This window comes from Melitaea cinxia, chromosome Z (genome assembly GCF_905220565.1).
Source record: "Melitaea cinxia chromosome Z, ilMelCinx1.1, whole genome shotgun sequence".
Taxonomy (NCBI): domain Eukaryota; kingdom Metazoa; phylum Arthropoda; class Insecta; order Lepidoptera; family Nymphalidae; genus Melitaea; species Melitaea cinxia.
The window spans coordinates 12,505,471-12,522,756 of NC_059424.1; the positions used below are offsets into that span (position 1 = coordinate 12,505,471).

General features: G+C 33.8%; 1 protein-coding gene across 1 annotated transcript; it reads right to left on the reverse strand.

Annotated features, from left to right (window-relative positions):
* Positions 1 to 1,406: 1,406 nt before the first annotated feature.
* On the reverse strand, positions 1,407 to 17,066 carry LOC123668809 (zinc finger protein SNAI2-like). The gene is made up of 2 exons (XM_045602501.1): positions 16,943 to 17,066; positions 1,407 to 2,395 (listed from the first exon to the last, which is right to left on the reverse strand). Exons 1-2 carry the CDS (start codon positions 17,064 to 17,066, stop codon positions 1,407 to 1,409), a joined length of 1,113 nt encoding a protein of 370 aa, XP_045458457.1.
* Between the last annotated feature and the right edge of the window lie 220 nt (positions 17,067 to 17,286).

Consider the following 17,286-nt stretch of genomic DNA (forward strand, 5'->3'; position numbering starts at 1 on the left):
TAAGCTACTCAATTACTCACTACTTTATCACGCTGTGCTTATTACTTTTATAAAAAAAGCAACTAATATTATTCGTATCTTAGTCGTTTTATTTATTAAAAAATAAATGTTTTTGGAGTTTGTCACGACCCTTAATAATACACATAATATAATCATACATCTAAGTCTTACGGTAACTAGCTTATGTAAATGAAATTACATCACAAGTACTGTTTCGAAAATTCTATGCATGTCTCTATAAAAATATTTTCTTAACTTCCATTTTCCATTTTCCTTTACCGTCATCGCGTCAGAGTTGTTTTCAATGATATTCTTATAACGTATCAATAAGTTTATCTAAATTAGTACTTACACTACCGAATCTTATGTATGTCAAGCTTTGGTTTTTGTAATGATAATTTCAATTAATATATGTCGATTCGATCTTATTATGCCTAAGTCTCTATCTATGTATAATATTACCTTTAACGACTTTGGATTTGACTATTGTATTAATTATACTAAATATACATGTTAGTTATTTATACATACTCACACACAAATGCACACAGCCACACAGATATTCTAATATGTTTAAATAACAGTCTGATTTCCGAATTATTATATATAACTAATAAAAATAGTGGCGTATAATTTTTAAAGAAATTAAATTATAACTTGATGTTAAATTAAAATACAATTCAATTATTTTCTTTTTTTTTCTTTAAAAGGACGTTGGTTCTTCGATGAAAAATATAAATAATAATAATAATGCATATATCAATATCTGTCAATAAAAAACTACTGTATATAGGTATGTAACGCGGTATTGTGATTTTTTTCATACGCTTAATTACGATATAATAATTCAAATAAAATAAAAACACAAGTGCATGTGAGGCGCGGTGCCGAGCGCGCCGGGCAACAGTTTGGTCCTTTTAGCGCGCGGGCGCCGCCCACGAGTCTACTCTCTACAGACTACGCATCGCACGCTACTCGTGCACCTAAAACTTTCTTCTATTCAAATTAGTTTATTGCTCTCTTTGTACCACAGCTCGACGGTTTCATTAAGTCTCTACGTATCACCGTAACTACTACCTATAATGTCTCGCATCACGCGTGTGGCGTATACTTACCGTACGATTTAAAATTACTACGTATAATAAATTACGTTAATATCATTTGTAGGCTCTTGCCATAAATTGACATGATTAAATCCGTCGAAGCTGGATTTCTCTACTCTGAAGAAAAAAAGTACGTTTTTACATATTATAATAAGAGCCGTATCAATATTAGGTACACAATTATTGCTTATCATTTTTGCCGCCGGATCAACCTTACTTATTATACTATATGTTTCAATATAAAGATGTAAAGAAGTTCATAGAGAAGTTATTCGTTGCAATTTTAACAGACTTCTGCGCATTTCAATCGTTCATGAAGACCAAGCACGTCGTCTCTAAATGTTTTGTGAGGTAACTCTTGAGAGCGAATGTTTTGTGACAGCGACAGCATTCGTAATTTTTTTCTGCTGAATGTGTTTGCAAATGGGCTCGTAAGTTTGAGCGATCCGCAAATGCCTTGCCGCAACCGGAGACGGGACAATCGTAAGGTCTTTCACCAGTATGTGAACGCAAGTGTCCGCGCAGAAGCCACGGTCGTGAAAACTGTTTACCACAAACTCCGCAGACGTGCCCCATTCTGTGTGTCAGGACGTGCATGGCCAGAGCTGGCATGGACACGTACGCCTTGCCGCAATCGTTACAACGTTTTGCAGCATGTGAATCAAGACTACGATGAGTTTGCTTGTGACGGGATAAGTTTGATGAAGTTGCGTACTGCTTACCACATTCGTCACAATCATATTTAACATTTTTATCCTTTTGCTGAGGTGGTGAGTTTACCTCGATTAAATCAGGTTCGAGTTCCGGTTCAGGCTCCAGTTCGGGTGCAGGTTCGGGCTCGGGTACGGCTGGTGGGTCGGACACGGGAACTGGGTTGACCGGTTGTAGAGTCTCAATAACAGGAACCGGAACGGGCTCTACAAATTGAATTTGAGGCTCTTGTAAAGGTTGATAAGCAAGATAACTGACTTGAGGTTCAAGCATATATTCGAATTGCGACATAGGTGGAACCGATGGGACAACGTGGTAGACAGGCTCGGGAGGTTCCTCGGTGATGATAAAAATGTTCGTAGGCTGTATTGTGTAGGTATAAAGGGGCACCATAGGTGGTTCGGGAGGCTGCAGTACAGTGACCAGTGGGGCGGGTGGAGCAAGTGGCGGCAGTGGAGGTGGAGGAAGCGACGGCAAGCTGTTGGCGAGTGAGAGCAGGTCGTGTGCAGCTTCAGTGTCTGCCGCTGTCCGCTCCGACATTTGTATCTTCGCAGGCTCCTCATTTTCCGCAGCGTCCGGTTCTGCAACAAACACGTAAGCAATTTTATAATATATAGAAAATATAAGGCAAAGACAGTGATATCACCTAGGTATCAAGAAAGAAAAATTAATTGTACAATATGAGGCAAGACCACAATTTTTTTTAAAATATAGTATAAAGTCCTAGAAATTAAACACAAAATTAGATATTTTATTTCATTGCATTTAATATTTACTAAGTACAAAAGTGCAATTAATACCTATGTATTTAATTTTTTCAAACTTCATACTTGGATTTCACCATCTTATTATTATTATTATTATTATTATTATTTATTCTTTATTGTACACATTAAAAGAAGTTTACAATTTATTAAACAATTCAAGAAAGAAATGTACAACAGGCGGTCTTATCGCTAAACAGCGATAAGACCGACATCTTCTGAAACGTTATTACTATGTGACCTTAAATTTCTTTACTAACACATTATTTTAACATTTCTTTTATACGGTTAAAAGACTTCGTGGAAAATGCATGTTAGTTTTGAGTGTAAAAGTGCTTAATTAAAAGTGAAGTGGCTAAACCGGAGGCATTTTATCTTCTATTTGATAAACATATGTTATATAATATTATGATGTGGATGTAATGTGATTCGAATTTTTGTCATTTTATTATTTACCTTTTGAAACATTTCTTTTCCATTCTAACATAAGTAGACCTTTATTGAAGCGTCAAAAAAAAACAGTACGTATTGTATGATTTTATGATTTAAGACAAATTTTAAAAAGAACCAGAACGAGAATCTCAATTTGAAAACAAATTATATATGAAATTAAAAGCTAAAAATCAATTAATCGACCTATATTAGAACTACATATGTAGTTGTGGGAATGCCTTCTCCAACTTCCTTCGAATTAAAGCGAGTTCCTATATTCAAAAACAATTTAATTTACTAACAAACAGTTTAATTTTGTATACGTCGAGTTAGGACATTCGGAGACGGGCCAAAGAGCTGGGTGGATAATTAATTCTTCCAGTAATGTTTAATTTTCTTCTCTAATATTTTTTTCAAGAGTTTCAAGCTACCTGTCGAGTTAGTCAAATATTTGAAACATTTTCTTCAGTTGTAGTAGCATGTATTTTTTTTTTGGCATATTAAATGTATTAGCATCGTGGTTAGACTCAGAAATATTACTGATGTGACGTTCATCATACAGATATGGATAGATATAGGTAAATAAGCAGGTACTTATTGGTTACAGATATTCGTATGGTTACAGATATTCGGTGTTAAAGGAAATATCCAAGTACTTACTACTTACTTTATGCGTACGAATAAAACCTGGTCGTAAACGATTACCATAGCTTATAGAGCCGTGCAACACCAGTAGCATCGCAAGCGCTTTGCTAACCATCACTCATCACATGAACATAATACTTGAAACAGTATTATTTAGCTGTGATCTTCTGTAAGGTCGAGGTACTGCCCCAGTCGGGCTGCTCCAGAGCAGGATATTCCCTGCTGTGCCCTACCTCAGTGAAGTTTAACTTTAATGAGTAGTTTACTTTCCTTACTACAATGAGTTAATAATTATTATTGTATTTATTACCGTTAGAAATTTTGAGTACTCTGTGTTTTTACACGATAATTGATGAATCCCAAAAATATTTAGTTGCAAAATTTATGCCTTTATGCTGCACACGGCTTGTTTTATTAAACCGGAAAATTGTAAAAACAGCACAACATTTATTGTTAATCAATAAATGTTGTGCTGTTTTTACAATTTTCCGGTCCCCGGATCCCCTCTGCGATAGATCCCTGCGAAATTATCCGTAACTTTTATATTCGTTTATGTTAAGGTTACGGATAGATTTTTATTTCGGATATCCAATAGTTTCTGTTTGCAAGTCACATCTGTTTGCAAGTCACTACAATGTGAATTTCTTTAATTATCGTTAAATAAATCAAGCAACTTCATTTTTTTTCAGCTTTAATTACAGTAGAATACCTTTACCATATGTAGGTAACGCATCTAAAGCTAATTGGTATGGTTGAAAACGATCGAAAGAAAGAACTCGTACATTTAAGATCCATACGCTATCTTTTAATAGAGGGCATATTTTTAACCGATTTTCAAAAAGCAGGAGTTTCTCAATTCGACTGATTTTTTTATGTGTTGTTTACATCAGAACTTTTAACCGGGTCGACCAATTTGAAAAAAAAAATTTTAATTGAAAGGTGGTGTGTATCATTTAAATTTATTTGAGATCTAACAACTACTTTTCGAGTTATATCTAATAATGCGTTTTTACTTGACGCTTTTTTCGTCGACCTACGTTGTATTATATATACCACATAACTTATTACTGGATGTGCCGATTTTGATATTTTTTTTTTTTTGTTGGAAAGAAGATATCCCTAGTTTGGTACCATGATAAAGAAACCAGGATTTGATGATGGAATCCCAGAGAAATCGAGGGAAACTCTCGAAAATCCGCATAACTTTTTACTAGGTGTACCGATTTTGATAATTTTTAATTTTATCGAAAGCGGGTGTTTATCTTGTGGTCACATTTAAATTTTATCGAGATCTGATAACTACTTTTGGAGTAATCTTTGATAATGCGTATTTACTTGACTATTTTTTCATTTACCTACGTTGTTACTGCTTGTCGATGTAATTGAAGTCGGTTTTTTTTCGTTTGCCTGTAAACACAATTATTTTATAATATGACGAACCGGACTCAGTCCCCGGCTTCGGCAATTTGGCACTGAATCTGGTAAGTGCAAAATTATTACGGATCCCCTAGATTACCGGATTCAGTTTTCCGAATTGCAATCCCTACTCGTTACGTTTCTCCTGCAATCCCCCCACAGAGCCTTATTTCTTAAAAAATGAATGTGCTTTAGACCATATAACTGAAGTAAAACTTCTTTAGCTCTATCTAATTGATATCTCCCTCTCAACTTCCGTTCGCCTCAGCCGATCACATTTTTCGCAACGCTCTCATCACGATTTACTAGCTTACTCACTAAGTCAAGCGTGCGTAAAGAAATTTTACTACAAAAAGCTTAATTTTTCGATTATAAGTCACACTAGCAAGTGAGCTGTTCAAAGAACTATCTTCAGGTAAAAGATCTTAATTTCGCAAATGCTGCTTTACCAAAGCACGGTTCGACCCGGTTCGTGATTTTGCGGTTCTCGATTTCGCAGTTTATCATTCTTCTAAGACTTTTCCAATATACTTCATTTTCTACTTAACTCTATCGAACTTAATTCGAACCCGTGTCTCAGGAATATACTGAACGGAACAAAATAAGCATGATGCATATATTATTCCTACTTTTACTTACATTTTGATATGTATACAATAACCTACTTATGTATATTATTACCAAAATATCTGTAGTTAATGACGCAGAGCTGTCATGAGAGCTATTTTTTCCTCTTATTTAGTGCTATTCTGTGTGATTTTTGAGAATTGTACCATTTTATAGTTTATTGTTTCTTCGACCTATTTTGGAATCATAATTTAGAGGAAATAAGAGAACCCTTTTTAATCTTTTGTCAGTTCTAGGTCTAGGTTTCTAAAGAGATATTATACGAAAACTTCTGAATTATATTATAACGTATTTTGAAATGTCAGTTATAAGTCTTAAATGCCAACCCGCAGTGGAGCAGCTTGGCTCTTAATTAAGCTCCAACCCTTCTCCTGCATGGAGAAAGAGGCCTATGCCCAGCAGTGGGATGTTACAGGCTGAATGCGTTATGCGTAAGTCTTAAATACAGAAGGTAAATGGCTAAACACAACATAAAAAACATTATATTGTTTTTAAATAAAACAGTGAAAAAAATGAAAATTTAAAAAAAGTGCGTGCGTACAAAGTACACATGTCAGAAGTGATACTTCTTTGGCAAACTAATTTTCAAGTCTCGTTTATATTTATACAAATCTAAAGCTTTAGATTTCCGTTCCAGCGTCATCGACAAAAACGTTGCCGTTTCATCAAACGTTGCCGTTTCATCCGTAAAAATTTTACACTCATGCACCTAAAGAAATTTTACTTCAAACATAAAGACGTTTGCGAATGGATTTTAAGCTAAGTATTGGTTAAAAAGCGTAAAACAATGACACTGACATTATTTGAATTTACTTTTATAGATACTTTTAGATGGAACTGGTATTGTGAAATTGTTCTTTTTTGTAATCTATCTCACCGTAAGCACTTTTATAACGAATGGAAAAGCTGAATTTTATAGATTTTTCAACTAAATTGAAATGAATAAAATGCACAGTAACAATATCAGTAGAAATGTGCATAGTAATTAAACTATTTTATCTGAATAAAAGTGTTATTTTAATGTGTACACTTTTATCTTCTTATTGGACTTTTTTTATAAAAATCACTGTGTAGGAAATTGGCAATAGCGATAATTTGGACCTCTCTTGGAGCTAGGATTATTTAGTCTGTAACTTAACTATTAACACATCACCTACTCGTAGTAGGTATACTAATTCTGCGTTGCACAATAGTTCAACTCACAAGAATTTAAACTTAATAAATTTTACTTTGTTTTTACTATTACAGTTTTGTTCTTGAATAATTTAAAAGGTATGAAAAATAATAAAAACAGATTGTTCCAGAATTTGAAAATATTTACTAAACACATTTTTTAAAAAAATTTACTCCTTTACAATCACATCTTAAATTTTATTTTATGGTGGACACTATAGTTCGACTTAAAGATAATCATATTACTGTCCCTAATTAATCAATTCATTTTAAACAGTTTCAACGGCCTATATCTATATATACACATTCATCACTATTTGATGTTTATATCGTAAAAGTTACCCTTAAATTAACATCCACGGCACATCTCACTAATGGACATCAGAAATCCGCTCACCGTTAATGCTTTTGCAGAAAAGAGTACATTTTTAAAGAGACCCAAAATTCAATTCGAATTTCGAATTCGATTCCATTTCGATTATATAAATTTTAATTAATAAGAAATTAATTAATATAGTCATATTTATTAGTAAACGCTGTCATTTCACTCGTTAATTAATACAATTTTTAAAATAGCTTTTTGGGTTAAATGTTTGCAATTATGTTGGATTATAATTAAATGCAGTAATGTTAAATTACAAAATATTTATGAAAAACTTTAAAACTAGATTTAAATACGAGTCTACAGTAACGTTGGCTGAGTGTAATGTGGATTGCATTTGAAAAACATTTTCTAAAAAGCGCATTAAATTATATTACACTATTTTTCACAGAGAAGAAGTTTTTCCTCAACATTAAAACACTTAACGAATTTTCTGTTTAGATCAAATAGTAAAACATATATTTGGTGACTTATCTGGAGACGTTGACACTGGTCTGAGCACCTGCTGGCCTTGCGAGAACTATGCTTTATCATGATTTCTTTGAATTTTACTAAAATTTACTTATTCACTACACTCATTACTTCCCTGTGACTTGTGAATACCAATGTTTTTGTACTTTCTGTCTTTTAATTTAATAATCATTATTATTATATACACTAGCTGACTCGGCAAACGTTGTCTTGCCGCTAAACGCTATTTAAAATAGGGGTTGGTGGTAGAAGGGTGAAAATTTAGAGTTGTATGTGTTTTTAAACGCCAAATCATAATAAAATAAAGAATAAATAATTTATCTAAAAATTAAAAAAAAATAGGTGTGGCGTCTCGTGTCGCGGTGTTTGTAGTTAAACTCCTCCAAACGGCTTGACCGATTCTCATATCATCCCCCTAAATCTTAAGGGTAGTAGAACTCTAATACCTACTCTTTTTAAGCCTAAGAACCTAACATACGCAACTTCGTACATCTTAACAGTTTATACTAATAAAAGTGGTCGCTCAGCGGTCGAAATTCAACCATAATCAATTTAAATTATAAGTCATTCTTATAGCACAATGTTAGATACCACGCTTCTTCGAAACTCTAATATTTCAAAAATAATTATTTGATCAGTCATCGGTAAAGGTATAACTTGTACATCGTTAAAGCATCGTTAAATAATTATCTCAAAGTTCCTTTGAGAGTTTAGATTCCTTTAAGTGGTGTTTTATTTTTAGTCAGTGAATTCCTGTATATTTATTTCAAAGTTGTTAGGGCGTTTGATGTTTACATTCAATATGAAGTTTCGCGTTCATATATTCTTTTTTAGCGACTGTTATTTAAATTTATAGCTTAATATTACTAATATCTCAACCGCGATGTACATACGCCCACATGTCTAAAAATAGTGCGAAGTTGAATATAAAGATGTTTTAAGCAAAGTAAAGCTTTGAAACTCAGTTATCAATTCGAAAAATAATAGACGACTCCGCAATTTTTACGGTGCACATAATCGTCCATCTCAGCAAGCTAAAGGTGTCGCAGAATTTATAAAAAACTTCATTTCACCTTCTCTAAAATTCGGAGTTTAAATCATGCCATTACACCAATACGTCGATTAAATGGGCGTTCTGAAGAAAACATCGCTATTGTACTAATAACACGGCTAATTATATTGTAACCTTAATTATGCATTTATTTCGAGATTTTACAACATTATGCATATTTATAATTCACAACTTAAGAACTAAATATTTACAAATAGGTCCGGTATATATCATATATCTGCGTGGCATAAATACACCTAGAGTTTGACATAGCTGGAGAGCGATATTGGTCCTGGAATGTTTTTTGCTGAGAATGTCGATAACCATGTTATTTTTGCAAAAACTAGAAATATTCCAAAAGAATTATATAATTACCCCAGTTCAAAGACCGATCTTCCTCGTAAATAAGATACGCAAAGTGAACAAAATAATACTTGAAAACAATATATTTCACAGTTGATAAAGAGACATTTACACTCGTCAGTCTGCCTACAATAAGACCCAGTTGTAGCCAAATACAACAATTACAAAAAAACGAATATTATTACAAACATCGCATTACAGTATGAACCACTTAACACATTCATTCAAAAAAACGAGGCTGATTATTAATTATTATAGATTACTACGAGTAGCTGACTCAGCAAACGTTGTCTTGCCGCTAAACGCTATTTAAAAATAAGGGTTTATCTTAGAAGGTTGAAAATTTAGGGTTGTATGTATTTTTTAATGTTGTATCATAAAAAAAAATAATAATTTATCTAAAAATTAAAAAAAATTGAGGTGGACTACCCTTAACATTTAGGGGGATGAAAAAAAGATGTTCGATTCTCAAACCTACCCAATATGCACACAAAAATTCATGAGAATCGGTCAAGCCGTTTCGGAGGAGTTTAACTACAGACACCGCGACACGAGAATTTTATATATTAGATATATATATATATATATATATATATATATATATATGATTACAAGCAATTAGATATTTAACAAGTTGTAATTTAAATGCGTTGTGAGTGTAAACCTTTTATTGTTGAAAGTATTTTGTTATACATCTGTGCTTCTTCCGAAGACGGGCCCAGACGCTGCACTCACCATTACAGAGCGATGTCAGTATAGAAATAAATAAGTTGAGTTTAATTCTCAACACTGCTGCACAGCAAATAGACAGCCATGCTTTTATCAAATATGGCAGGTTACTTCGACCTATAGCATAGCTCATCTCTTTTTTTAACAGAGTTTGGTTAGTTTATAAATGAATCGTTTTTTTATTTAGTTATCAAAGTTCTCAGAATTTATCTGAACTGATATTCCGGAAAACTACATGTACAACAAATAATGATATAACGATTCTCGAAATGTCATTCTATTTTGTTCGCTTTGATTTAAACCACGAGGTTTGTGGCAACTCCCGGCCGCCCGCTGACCCTCCTCGCCCTGGGCGGAATTGAAAGGGTGACATTCAATCCCAACTCTCTAAAATCGAATATAGTATTATGTGTATGTGTGCAATATAAATCAACCAGTACCGTCTCAAAACACTAATAGATGTTTTGCTTGCTTTGCAATGCATACTTTGATTTTCACTTTAGTCACTTTATGTTTAATTTTTAAGTTATCCCGGACATATATGTTCTTTACACAAAAAACCTATATGTATTCATGTCAATAAAAATCAAATAATTATTTTAAAGTGTATTCGTTAGTATTTTACTATTAAAATCCGTGTTTTTGATAGGCGTTACTTACCCTAACATGACGTTATTTTAATGTGCTTTATAATAAACTAAAAGTTTCTACTCTTTCAGCAAGTATTTCCAATTTTTATTGTGTGTATTTCTTGTAAAATTATAACAACACTTGCAAGCGTGTGAAGACCACTAAAGGGATATCAAGTAGCTTAGGGATCGTTGATGATTAGATCCTATAATATAATCCTACTAATATTATAAACGCGAAAGTTTGTATGTATGGATGTATGAAGGTTTGTTCCTCTTTCACGTAAAAACTACCGAATGGATTTTAATGAAAGCTAACAATATTATAGCTTATACATTAGAATAACACATAGGCTATGATTTTTAAAGATAGTGTATGAATTGTCCAAAATATAACGATAATTGTTAAGTAAGTCGGAAAAAAAATTGCCATCTGCGAGCTATTTTGGCGTACGCTGTAAAAACTATAGAGTTTACACCGTATATAATGTAAAAGATAAATGTTTTTGATAATCTATAATATAAAAATGAGTCGCTGAATGTGTTGCTAAGCGCAAAACTCGAGAACCGTTGGACCGATTTCGCTAATTCTTTTTTTTAAATGTTCCTTGAAGTACGAGGATGGTTCTTACGGAGAGAAAAATTCTAAAAAAAAAATTTAAATTTCCTGAAAAAGTCTAAAAACAACACTTTTCTATACTCCCATACAAAAGGTTTGTGATAATACTTAAAAGTCACTGTTAGGCGATACGAAGTTCGCCGGGTCAGCTAGTTGATAATATATTTCTAATGCATATTTGGTAGTATCAAATTGATTTTTATGTCGCAGAACCAATTTTGATGAATTTTGGTATAAAGATAAATACTGAGAAGATAATAAGCTACTAGGAGTACTTACTAATCCTGAGCAGGTATCAGCTAGTTGAAAATAAAATTATGTGGTGTCATGGGACACCGGGTAGGAACGAAGTTCCTTCGGTTCGTATAGAAGCAACACAATTTGAAAAAAAATGTTGAATTTTATATGTATTTCCTAATTCTTTATTTTTTTTTTTTTTAATTTTGTTTATTGGTTTTTAATTAAGTACATAAAAGTATTTAGGAAATTTAGTATTTTAGAAAATAACAAATACTGTAAAATGAAATAAATCAAAGAAAATAATAATAATAAGGTTCCACCGAGCTCCGAAAAACAGTCGTCAACGACAGACGACGAATATCAAACACCGCCGTCTACCGCGGAATCGGATGCTGACGATGCTGACTCATCTACGTGACCATCTAACCGTCGACAAGTCATACGCCCGCCACCAGCTTGCTTGGAGATTCAGGGACAACACGCTCCCACAAGAAATCCCGCTGCCGGTGGTGCTGTGCGCCGCATGAGATGGACTCAAAAAAGGAATGAGAGTGTCATGCGAGCGTACCATGAGGCGACAGGTGGTGGAATTAACCTCACTGCGTATCGTTCAACGATGTTGTCTCTGTTTCAGGCGCTTGTAGCAACCGTCACCGTAACTGCACAACGACTATCGGATCAAGTACGAGCCATTAAGCGTTGTCACCTCCTGGATGAATCAGTACTTGAGCGGCTGCGTACAAATTTACCACAACTTGATACTGTTAGTCACATTTGTGCTATACAAACATCACAAAAAGAGCAAAGAGAGATAATAAATTTAAGTTTAAATCATATATCTCTTAACAGTGTTGATTTGTCGGTAAATGAACAGGATAATGAGCCTATGAGGAGAGCTTTGGAGGATGCTATCTTGAAATATAGATCCTTGCCACCAAATATTAGGCCACAGCTACCTCGTTTGCGTATTCACAGACGTAATTTGGCCTTAGTAGGTGTTATGGATAAAATTTTACAAGAATATTTAGATAGTACTCAAAATTTATCCGATACTCACTCACTTCTGTACTGTGGAGCTGCAGCTGTTTGTAGTGTAGCTGATGTGAAGTTTACATCAAATAAAATTACTTTACCATCCCAAACGGCTCCAGCTTGGTAGGCCAGAATTGAAAAACGAATAAATTTAACCAGAAAACTAATAGCCAAATTAACAACAGGTAACAGGCGTTAAAAAATCATGTGGTTTGTACACCAAGCTTTTGCGGGTACAAATATAAGATCCAACGAGTACATAACATCAGTCTCAGATCACATAGATTTTCCGACGCAAAAACTCTGTGCATGGGCAAAACGCATAAGAGGTATAAAAAACGCAGGGATCGATATCATCAAAATAGCATATTTCAAAGCGACCAACGAAAGGTATACAGGAATTGGAAACTTTGCACTGCTAATGTGGTCAACGGTGATAGATATTATATATATATACCGACCCGAGAATCGATAAATAATTTTTGGCGAAGTATTTGGTCGAACCCCATTGACCACATTGAGAGTGATTGGATGGATGTTGTCAGGAGGAGATGCAGCTCACTTCCACAAATAAAACAAATAAAAATAAATTCAGAAGATATAAGTTATGCAACCCGTTCAACGTCGAATTGGAAATGTCCTGGACTGGACGGATTGCATAACTTTTGGCTTAAATGGTTTCATAGTTCGCATCTCATCCTGGCATCACAATTTCAAGATGCAATTTCTACTAATTCATTACCAAAATTTATGACGACTGGCACCACATTCCTGTTATACAAATCGGGACGTACCGCTAATCCTAAAAACTACCTTCCTATAACTTGCTTACCCACCGTCGTGCAGCTGTTCTCGTCGCAAAAATTACAAAACATATTAATTACTACAAATAATATTTTGGCTACGACTCCGAACGGATGTAAGTCTGGTAGTCACGGTATCAAGGCACTTCTCCTCATAGACATGACCATATGCCAACAGGTACGTCGAAACTGGAAAAATCTGGCTACCGCTTGGATTGACTACAAGAAAGCGTATGATTCAGTGCCTCATTCATGGCTTTTGAAAGTAATGGAGCTATACAAAATGGATGCTGCTTTGTGCTCTTTTCTGAGTACGTGCATGAGACAGTGAAACACTTTTTTTTGTCATCTGGGTGCGGTCGATGTTTCTGGATCAACTGAACCGATAAGGATTATGCGGGGTATTTTTCAAGGCGATAGTTTGAGTCCATTGTGGTTTTGTCTAGCCTTGAATTCTTTAAGCACCTTATTAGAGGATTCAAGGTTGGGCTTTCACCTCCGTAGAGGAAACAAAGCAATATCTCACCTACTTTATATGGATGATTTGAAGCTTTTCGCATCGAAACTACCAGACTTATACAAGTTGTTAAAAATAGCAGAAACCTTTAGCACTTGTATAAGAATGGATTGGAATGATTTATTTTATTATACGGTATGTATTATTTTCTAAAATACTCAATTTCCTAAATACTTTTACGTACTTAATAAAAACCAATCAACAAAATTATTATATTTTTATTTGTCTTTTTTGTAAATATATTTAAAAATGTAATCATAAGAAAATATATTGAATAAAAGAAATAATAATAATAATTCAAACTATTAAGTGATATAAAAAAACATATGTCTTTATTTATTTTTGTCGACAGTATAAAATTACATAAATAATTTTAAAAAGTTTACTAGTTATATTTTAGTTTTACAAACGTAATATTATACAGTCAGTATATATATGACTGATATTACGTCACTTCCGTTATATATTTTTCTTACGGTTTTAGTATCACATTTTTTTCAGTTCGGTCGCCCAGCCAATTCTCAAGCCTGCCGTAAGGAACTTCGTTCCAATATGCTTATGGGGTCCGCAACAATAAGAAGCGCCAGACAATATTAATTATTAATCTTTTTGTCCTTACCTGTATTCATCTTCATATGAGCTTGTATTTACGTACAGAAAACTGTTACACTAAAGTGGCATTTAGAAAAAAAAAAGAAATAGCCTGTCAATGTAAGAAGGCAAATAGGGATAAAAAATGTTTAATGCTTGACGATTCTATAAAAAATTTTAATGAGCAATTTAAGTTCAGTGATATATGTATTGATCAAACTACGGATACTAGTTCAAGGTGCACGCGATTGAAAATTTGATTAAAACGTTAAATTATTTATATCCATAATAGATAATGATAAAAGATGTGTTTAAATCGCATTTTGTTACTATTTAATAAGTAACAAAATGCGGCTTATACATGATATAGAAGGCCTGAAGAAACCTCCCAAGTGTGGTTTTTTGCGTCGCACTCGAAGAGTTCCGTAATACTGTGCACCTGTTAAACGTTTACGCTATCTATTTTACTTTATTTTCACAAAACTTATGATTATAAGAATATCTTTCTTTAGTGACGATGTTTTATGTAGCCACCTACTTTGGGATATTTTTTTCATATTGTCATTTTAGGGGCGAAAGTAATTCATAGGCTATGAACATTTTTAGTATCTATTGTGGTTATCAAAGGTGAAGGCTGAAGAAACGCGATGTCTTATCAATATAAGTTACGACAAATTTAGTACCTATGGATCCAAGGATTCACAACAAAACGCAAGGTTTTGTAGATCAGTAGGTATATATTACACTATGGATGTTCACGTCTGAAATAAGCGCTTATTATTATTATATATATATTTTTGATCGATTTTTGAAGTGAAACTTCTTTAGGCGCTTGATGACAAAATTTTTATGGATGAAACGGCAACGTTTTAATGAAACGGCAACGTTTTAATGAAACGGCAACGTTTTTGTCGATGGTCCTGGAACGGAAACCTAAAGCTTTAGATTTGTATAATTATAAACGAGACTTAAAAATTAGTTTGGCAAAGAAGTATCACTTCTGACATGTATACTTTGTACGCACGCACTTTTTTTTACTTTTTTTGTTTAAATCATTTCACATTTTACAATACAAATACTCTTTATTGTAGACTATCAGAGAAAAAAATTTACATAAAAAGAAAGAAAATATAGACATGTACAAAAGGCAGTTTTATCGCTAAAAGAGCGATTTTATAGGTTTATTATTCAAATATTGATCATGTTTCTCAGTTAATTAAAATATTTATCACAATACTCGACATTTAAAATATTTTTTTAAATATATAAAATAATAAATTTATTTTGCCCGCTCCTTTATTGATAGTAGTGTTAAAATATGGGAAGAGAAAACTCAATTGGATTTTTACTTCACGATATGCAAACAAGGCAGTGTGAATTCACATCATTCTGTAATTTTTGGGATGGTGCAATCAACAATGAACAAATAATATACATTCCGTTGTTTCCGTTCGTCCACGAGTTTTTAAGCACTTAAACTTAGTAGGTACTAATTTATTTACGTAGTAATTTGAGTTCTTAATTTTTTTTTTTCGAGTAAAGTATCACTCCTGTCCGCCCTCTAAATGTTCATTTTCGGTTATGAAATAAATTCACTACAGCTATATGCAGACATAGAAAGAAGTGTTGTCACAACTAGTTAAGCCATACATGCTCAATGGGGTTTAAGTCAGGGCTGCGTGCTGGTCACTCCATATGTCTGATACTGGCTTCTTAAAAATAGGTAAACACTATCTGAGCTGTGTGCGAGTATTGTCTTGCATAAAAACTGCATTCTCGCCCGTGTCCATTACTAATGGACCAACGTAGTCATTCAGAATTTCAGTAATATATCCTTTTCTTATATACAGGCTTGGTTATAGCGCTCCCGGTCTTCTGTACACTCTTTTTCTCCCGTCGTGCTTGTATAAACAGAATCTAGACTCGTCTAAAAACATAACTCAACCTTAAGTTTCTGTAGTGTGTGCTATGTGGCTAAGGCATTAAAGAACATAGCCACCCCACTCTTCCCGTGGGTGTCGTAAGAGGCGACTAAGGGATAACACAGTTCCACGACCACCTTGGAACTTAAAAACCCGACCGATGGCGGGATAACCATCCAACTGCTGGCTTTGAAATACACAGGCAGAAGACGGGCAGCAGCGTTTTCGGTACGACAAAGCCAGCCCTGTGGTCACCAACACGCCTGCCCAGCGTAGTGACTATGGGCAACACACATGAGTTCACGTCATTTTTGACACGTACTTGGGGAAGCCTATGTCCAGCAGTGGACTGCGATAGGCTGAAGTGAAGTGAATCAGTTTTTACCCGCGACTTATCTGCTTAGAATTAATATTTTGAGTAAACTATTATATATTTTTTTAGAACCTTTAACAATCTTTATTCGACGTAAATAATAAAAAAATGATCAGTAATTTTGACGTAAAGTCTACCCAACAATATTTAAGTAATTGAGTACAAATATATTTAATCATTGTAATTATTTATAAAAACCGGCTTATAAACTGCGTTCTTGGTTTTTCATCTTTATGTGAACGTTTTGAAGGCTCAAAATCCGTTTGCATGCTACTTACAATTCTCAATGAGAACACTTTTTTTTAATCAACTTAGTATAGATAAATAAATTAAAATGTGACTAAATTACCTGTGACGGCTGTGTCTTCGGCCGGGCTGTAGCAAGGCGGAGCCACGCTGGCCTCTGTAGGACTGCAGAGGGGCGGGCCATCGTGTCGTTGGATGCCTTTCTTCACCATGTAGCAGCGCGGCATCGCGGCCAACGCTGTTATACAAAATTACTTCAATAAAATGTTTAAAGAAACGATCGTTTTTAAGTAGGTACTTATTTGTCTTCCCACAAATATATTTCATCTAAAACATTGTATTTTATAAAAAGAAGCGGCGGCACACCAACACACTTATAAAGACTTAAGTCCTTATAGTACAAATACGAGTACAAATACTCTTTATTGTAAATTAACAGAGAAAAAT